The sequence below is a fragment of the Mandrillus leucophaeus genome, unplaced genomic scaffold, assembly GCF_000951045.1.
Source record: "Mandrillus leucophaeus isolate KB7577 unplaced genomic scaffold, Mleu.le_1.0 Scaffold80, whole genome shotgun sequence".
Taxonomy (NCBI): Eukaryota; Metazoa; Chordata; class Mammalia; order Primates; family Cercopithecidae; genus Mandrillus; species Mandrillus leucophaeus.
In genome coordinates, this window is record NW_012108697.1 from 3,339,791 (window position 1) to 3,348,088 (window position 8,298).

Sequence of the window (8,298 nt, forward strand, 5' to 3'; positions counted from 1 at the left end):
CCCGGCCGGACTTAATTCTTCCTACTAAAATTATTTCTTCCCATTGGGCTTAATTCTGACACCATTTTTCCAGCTCACATGATTTCCCTGGTCTCCCTGACTGTGGCCTCACTGTGACTGTATGTTCCATCAACCACACTCCTGCCAAAGGAGAGCTTCCCCAAGTACAGCTCAAAGTGACCCCTTATTTCCAAAATTTAGTCCTGAACTCTGTAGCTGGCTTTCAAGATTCCACCCTACTGGAAGTCAGATTCAAGGCAATTGAAGTCTTTTTTCTTGTTCAAAATTTGGAGAATCCCTCTCCGTCCATCTTCCATGTTTACACCTCCATTTTTGGGCCTCCAGCCAAGCAGGGGTGATAATTTTTATCTTCTAATGTAAATTGTGCTCTAGGACATAAGCATCTTCTTATGCCTATAACATTATCATTGTACCAATATGTCATAATCTCTCTCCAAGATCCATGCTCAAATGCTTCCTGCATCATGTCATTCTTGAAACCTCCCTCATCTAAAAGAGATTTATCTTTCTTCAACATTCACAAGACTCACCCTCCCTCAACAAGTCACTGATAAAGAGTTAGTATTAGAGACCTGTGCTAATAAAGTCCTTCATTTTAAAAATACATTCAGGAAGTGAACTGTGTATTAGGTATTAACTACACAATAACTATCTCTGAAAAATAAAAAATGTACAACAACAACATATGAACAAAAACCATAATAACAACCAAATCTAATAATTGCATAGCGTGGTAAGAAACTGTTGGAATTGTTATCAGTTCTGCTAGAACACTTCCTGCCCTGTCACCGGAGCCCATTTAGCATCTGCTGAGAGTCCTAATAGTGAAAGGAAGTGTTAAAATCTCGGAGGTGGTTGGGGAGGTGGGGGAGGGTTCCAAAGCATGTGAAGAATGGCCATGTATTACTTCCTCACGGATCCCAGCCTGAGGAATCATCACATACTATATTGCCTGGGTTCAAATAGCTTTGACAGCTCCTTGAAGCAATCTGACAATCTAACAATTGGGTGAGAAATATACAAGATGAGGTTGAGACAACTTGTGCCAGAAACCAAGGAAGCTATCAGAGGCTACAGGGGTATTGTCAAAAGGTCACCCGAGCAACTTGATGAGGGTTTCCAACTGCCAAGATGGGGCAATAAGAAGATCAAGAAGAAAGACTAACAGTTTGGGAGGCTGAGGTAGGTGGATCACTTGAAGTCAGGAGTTCGAGACCAGCCTGGCCAACATGGTGAAACCCCCTCTCTACTAAAAAATATTTTTAAAATGAGACGGGTGTAGTGGTGCATGTCTATAGTCCCAGCTCTCAGGAGGCTGAGGCAAGAGAATCACTTGAACCCAGGAGGCGGAGCTTGCAGTGAGCCGAGATCGTGCCATTGCACTCCAATCTGGGTGACAGAGTGGGACTCTGTCTCAAAAAAAAAAAAAAAAAAAAAGAATGACTGAAATTTAAAAAACAAATCTGAAAATTATGAATTCCTAAAAATACACAGAGAAAATCTCATTGGCTACTTTTGAAGATTGCTGAGACACAAATCCATTTTTCTGAAGATTGATAAATAAAAATAATCAAATATTCACCAGGTTTTATGGAAGAAGCTCAGCTAATGAATGCAAGAGGAAGACAGAATTACAGGAATCACCATTCTGTAACTTCTAATGAAAAATAGAGCAGTGCTAGTCATCGGCATGACTCGCTAACATGACTACTGAAACAAGACTACTGAAAGCTTGATTCTGCCTTACCCCTTTTGAATGTGACTCTGGGCAGGTTATTTAACCTCCGAGGCTCATTTTCCTCATCATAAGTTAGAAATAATAGGTGTAAGTATGATTTACTATGATTTTGTGAGGATTCAATGAGAGGATGCCTCTGAAATGTGTATCATGAGGCCTGGCACTTCAGCAAGGGAACAGCTTCCCCAGATGTCTGCTGAACCCTGAGGGGCTCCATAAGTCTCTGAGTCAAGCTCTTTCTTCAGGTCAGGTCCAAGTCATCTTGCCCAAGAAAAAGGGGACTGTACTTATTTATTTTTCATTTTTAAATTTTATTTTTATTTATTTTTTGAGATGGAGTCTTGCTCTGTTGCCCAGGCTGAAGTGCAGTGGCATGATCTTGGCTCACTGCAACTTCCGCCTCGCGGCTTCAAGCAATTCTCCTGCCTCAGCCTCCCGAGTAGCTGGGATCACAGGCGCTCACCACCACGTCCAGCTAATTTTTGTATTTTTAGTACAGATGGGGTTTCACCATGTTGGCCAGGTTGGTCTCGAACCCCTGACCCCAGGTAATCTGCCTGCCTTGGCCTCCCAAAGTGCTGAGATCACAGAAGTGAGCCACTGTACCTGGCAGGGATTGTATTTATAATGGTTTTTCATAGCTTGACCTGTAAACATGGCTTTACGTAGATATTTGTAGAGGGTGGAGGTAGAGGTGGAGTAAATCTCATAGTAGTACAGAGTTCCTTCATGCAGGCTGAAGTCACAGAGTCCCTTCAGCGGAAAGTTAGTACCTTATCGTAGATCCTGTTAAGGACTCGAGGCACCGTGGGAAACAATGTGGGCTTCAAAGTATTCATGTCATCAGCCAGCAACCGAATATTCCCTTGGAAGAATCCAACTCTGGCTCCACAGCTGTACGCAACAGTCTGAAAACAAAACCAAATTATAGAGCTTAGAGGCAAACAACCCCTTTAGTGGGGACCTGTCTTGGAAGGAATTTGGGAAGAGGGCTAAGGCACACAGACACTTTCCTTACACAGCACCTCCCCGCCAATTCAGGACTCTGAGAGCCTTCCCCCCAAAAAGGATGAATATTTATCTCTGCTGTGGTGGCATGACAGATGAGACAGATATTGAGACTTTGTGGACCCCCAGACTCCACCACAGGTCTGTGTGACAGTCTCTAAGACAATCATCCTTTGTAAGACGCAATTCATTATATAGCACTAAGAAAGCACTGCCAATTAAAGCAGAACCTGCCTTCAATCGTAAGACCAGCCCAATTTCATAAATTACATTAAAATATTTTTTAAGGTTTCTTAGAATCAATTTTTTATGAATCAGACACATTACTTTAGCCCAAAGAACTGAATCTTGCATTTTGGCATTTTAGGCATCAACCATGAGCTGGCTGAAGAGGCATTTGGGGGTAGCGAGGAGCAGAGAGAGAACTTTCCAACCACACTACCTGTGTTTTTGAAAGACTGACACGGCTCTCGGTTCTCAAATCAGCCTCAAAATAGCCTGAAAAGCCTGGAGTACACTCACAGAAGAGTAGACCTCCTCCAGTGCACACAATGCTGACAGCACCACCTTACACACTCAGGTGTGGTGCGAAAACTCTCACGGGGGACATCTCATACCTTATGTGGATCAAATGCTCCTTCCCTGATCCTCTGTGGGGAACTTCCTTTTCTCTAATCCTAGATCTTTTCAAAAATTCTAACCAAAATAAAATTTAAAAAGAAGACAACGTCTTGTGTCAGCTCAGAATTAAGGGCAGATAGTAAGCTCCTAGCTGTGATGTCACTAGACTCACACACCCCCATGAAGGCAGAAGCATGTACTATCCTCCCGGACACATGCAGACTTAGCAGAGGAAGGCTCTGCAGGAAATGAAGGGTCATACCACAATTAGAGCTCCCATGAGCCAACTCCTTGCCTGCACCTCTCACACCAGAGAGAGGACAGTAAATACTGTGTAGCTGCCTTTGGAATAAACATGTGATAGCAAGTCAGGACCCCCTTGCCACATACTGCTAGGAACATAGAACACTCACCTGTACAACCCTCTCAAACATATGAGCCAGAGGGAGGTAGGATATGGTCACATCGTCGGGAGTGGGCTCAAAAGTATGCTATGTAGGCCAGGGAAGCAAGAGAAGGCAACATGAGATTCATGGCAACTTTCATCTCCAATGGAGTTTTTAAAACTACCTCCTCCCAGGACTACCACAGACAGCTGTATAGGTGGTACACTGTGTAGATCTGAGATGCCTTGAACTGCACATAGTGTAGAAATTTACAGTGATCCTAAAAGACCAAGGCTTGAAAATGTACAGTCCTGTAGACAAAGAACACACTGGTGTTTGTCCACACTCAGGCCTTTAACGTGTGTGTGTGTGTGTGTGTATGTGTGTCTGCCTGCTCTAACTTCAAAAATAAAAATCTTATGACAGATTCACATTTTAATGAGAGCCTCTTTTTCAATTGACCACTGACCTCCACACATTTGAGAAAGGCAGAAGCATTTGAAACAATATTTTGATGGGTTATCATGGCTCCTTTGGGGTCACCTGTAGGAAATAAGAGGTGGAGAGAAAGATACTTTATGTAACTAACAGGTAGCCTTTGGCCTTGAAAGAAACTAGATTCAATTGGTTTTATTCCAGAAGGCCAAGAGCATTTCCTGTCAATGTGTCTTTTTGTGGATGGTATATGCCTCTGTTTAGGAATAATGAATTCCCCCGGAGATTCTACTGCTGAATGCATCATTGGCCTTCTACTACTACACGGAGCACAGCCATGATTTCAGATAGATGCACAGCTGCAAAGAAAAATTCAAGTTAACCCTCCTTCTCCCTCCACCCCACATCTTGTGCTGTTCATATGTTTGGAATTCCAGATCTACCAATATTATCTAGTAATATGGTTATAAACACTATAAACTGGGCATACTAGAATGAATATAACTGTAGACCATGATGGACCACATTAAAAACTATTAAGCATTCTAACAGATGGGTGGATGTAGGGTGGGGTTGAAGCCCTCTATGGAAAACTATCACTGAGTTATCTTGATTGAATGAAACCATCCCAGTGGTGTCAAATCAAGAGAGTGGTGGGTTGGTGGGGGCAGAGGAAAGGACTTTCTGATGTCATCTTTAAGACCCCTGAAATCTATTGAATGTAAACAGCTCCCAGTATACTAAATGAAGTTTATTTACTTATGTTTATATTTTTCCATTTGGGAATTCACACTTAGAAGCCTTAGGCTGTGAGCCCCTAAGGATAGGGCTCATTAGACGGAATATTTACCAGCCTACCAGAGGCCAAGAATTGAAATCATGTTCTTGGCTGACCAGGGGTCTAAGGTTCAGCTTCATGGGCACTGACCTGTGGTCCCACTGGTGAAGCAGATGATGCTAAGGTCTTCTGGGCTAGGAGGCTGGAGGAGGAAGCACAAGGGCTTATTCTACCATGAACTTTGAGAGTTGACAATGGCAAGGCTCAAATTCAGGCAGAAGAAAACTTACCACAGGTTTTCTGAAGTGCTCTTTGCCTAGGTTCTATATGAACAGAAAACCAAGAAAGAAAGACATCAGTTGAGATGGACAGACTGTGATAAATGTGGCCCTCTCCCTCCCTTTCCCATGAGAACATCTCTATGGGAATATAAGCAAAATTCCAACCTGGATTAGGACCAGAAGCCAACATTCAGGAACAATGGAAGTCCCAGGGAAGAGCATAAGATTTCTCTAGAAAATCATCTATCTACAGAGGGTAGATTGCATGTTCAAACTTCCCATTGTACTCTTAAGTTTCAATCATCTAGCGCCATAACTAAATCTTTTTTGAAAGAAAGGAATAGCTAACATTTTCAGAGCTTATTACATACACATCACTTTCCTGAGAAATTTACATATATGAATTAATCTAACTCTTTACAAGACCTCTGTGAGGTAGGGATTATTTTTATCACCATTTCATGGACCGAGGAAAGAGAGATGAGACTGCCCAAGGTTGCCTAACAGATGTGGAGCTGGCATGTGAACCCAAGCAGCCTGGCTCCAGGAGCCACCTCCTTTAACTATTACTGAACTCCTATTTATATATTATCCACTTAGAAGTCCATGCAGCCGGCCACAGAACTTTGTCCTCTCCTGGCATGAGTTTCAAAGTTGTCTTGTGGAAATTATTCTCAGAGCTTCACATCATGAGTCTAATTTACTCCTCACATGCCACCCCTGGAGAACAAGAACCCTGTCCTCTTGTGAAGGTATCTTGCAAGTTGCCTAAGGTGTTGGACCAGCATTGGAGCCGCAAGATAAATTTCAGATCCATACCTCAGCATCATATAGGGATAAGATCTCAATTCCACTCTTCTCCCCTCTTTGCTTCAGGTCATCATCAAAGGGGTCCATAAGGATGACCACCTTCAGGCTCGGTGTGAAGCCTTTCTCTACATTCTCTATCAGCACCGATGCCTTTTGGGGTGTGTCACAGATCACCATGGCAATATCAGCTGAAAGCCAAAATAGAACCAGAGATCACTCCCCCTCTCTGCTAAGTACCTGATTGCCTTGCAAGAAGGAAGAGGTTTGAAAAGTTTTCAAAGCTGACAGGTGTCGAAAGGAGATTACACCTGCAAATCAGATTTATAATGTACAACCTGAAATACTCCATTGATGATAAATGAACTTAACTGAAACAGAAACACGTCATGTTCTTGAACTATGACAGCAGATTTTACAGTTTCTAGAGGAACCACAAAATTCCTTCTGTTTAAGAATTCATTCAGATAACCTGAACAGGTTACTGAGGTGTGGTTCTATCAATGTGTTTTATTTTGAGGAGGAGAGTAGGGAATACAGGAAACAGGAGGGGAGAAATAGGATTTTTAGCTGACAAGTATTTTACAATTCTAAATTTTAGCATTTGTTTTGATATATGTTTACATAAAGCTTCAAATGATGTTTACTGTGCAAATGGACCTACTCACTTAATCTACTAGTCCCACAACAGAAGGTAACATGTTGGATATGTGAAAGTGCTGTTACTTGTCCATCAAATTTGGACTTGTTTCTCTAGCAATGACAATTATTTTCTGCAGACTCACCATGGACATTGGTACATGCTGGTTAACTGTACTGACTTGGATTTACAAAGGTAGGAAATTAAATCTGTAGCTTTACTGTGATTTAGTCAATTAAGTTCATTGTCTGGGCTTTTATCTAGTGTGTTCAGAGTAAGTAGTCTTGTCTCTATATCATCATACCATGTCACCTTGAAGCATGTCATTGAAACTTCTATCTTTGTGTATCTCTGCTTCATGGGCTTTTTGTAGCTTTCCTGAAAATTATATCCTAAGTACTACAAAACTAGAAAGACTTGAACATTTTCTGACCACAGCATTTCAAGTTTGCTTAAACAAACAAATAAACAAAACAGCAGAAATTGAAGAAATACTCAGCATTGAGGAAGAATCAAGTTGTAATGTAACAGCAAAATTTTACCCTTGTTGACAATATATACGATGGCTTCTGGTCCCAAGGTGTCATACAGAGGTACAGCTACCATGGAGTACGTGTAACAAGCCAATTCAGAGATGATCCACTGTACAGAGAGAAGTTCAAGTAAGGACTGGAGGGCACATTGAAGAGTACTAGTTCAGTCATTCAGCCAACAAATGCTATCTGGTTTTCTGTCTTGTTTTGTTTTGCTTTTGTTTTTGTTTTTGTTTTTTTTTTTGAGACAGTGCCTCGCTCTGCTGCCCAGGCTGGAGTGCAGTGGTGTGATCATAGCTCACTGCAGCCTCAACTTTCGAGGATCAAGCGGTTCTCCCACCTCAGCCTCCTGAATAGCTGGAACTATAGGCACACATCACTATGTCCAGATAATTTTCGTATTTTTTGTAGAGACAGGATTTCATCATGTTTCCCAGTCTGGCATAAAACTCCTAGCTCAACCTATCTGCCTGCCTGGGCCTCCCAAAGTGCTGGGACTACTTATTTGTTGACTTTAATGTAAAAAAAAAAAAAAAAATCACTTTGGGGCCATAGGGACAGTTGCAAACACTGCTATAAAGTACAATTAAATAAGGGAGATAAGGAAGGCACAGAGACAACTGCAATACAAAGGTAGACCAGAATACATGGGCAGAGTGTGATAAGTTCCATCCATAAGAGGTATGGAAGGCATTAGGAGCCTTAGGGTGTCAGAGATCACTTTCAACGGTGAGGTAAAGCAATTTGGGACTGCTTGTGGGAAAGAGATGAAAACTGGGCAGGGCTTTAGAGGACTAGTAGGATTTGGTTATGGATGGAGAGGTAGATTAAAAGAAGGAAGTGAATGAACAAAGAATAGTGGTATGGTTTGGCTGCGTCCCCATCCAAATCTCATCTTGAATTGTAGTTCCCATAATCCCCACGTGTTTTGGGAGGGACCTGGTGGGAGGTAATTGAATCATGGGGGTGGTTACCCTCATACAGTTCGATATGGTTTAGCTGCATACCCATTCAAATCTCAACTTGAGGCCGGGTGCAGTGGCTCATGCC

At 42.1% G+C, this 8,298-nt stretch overlaps 1 protein-coding gene across 1 annotated transcript in view; it reads right to left on the reverse strand.

Annotated features, from left to right (window-relative positions):
- ACSL5 (acyl-CoA synthetase long-chain family member 5) overlaps positions 1-8,298 on the reverse strand; it is a 62,445-nt gene that overhangs the window by 20,180 nt on the left and 33,967 nt on the right. The window contains 7 exon segments of the mRNA XM_011967529.1: positions 2,533-2,667; positions 3,802-3,879; positions 4,244-4,317; positions 5,138-5,189; positions 5,278-5,310; positions 6,088-6,266; positions 7,258-7,357. Of these exon segments, the coding sequence (XP_011822919.1) occupies positions 2,533-2,667; positions 3,802-3,879; positions 4,244-4,317; positions 5,138-5,189; positions 5,278-5,310; positions 6,088-6,266; positions 7,258-7,357 (651 nt within the window).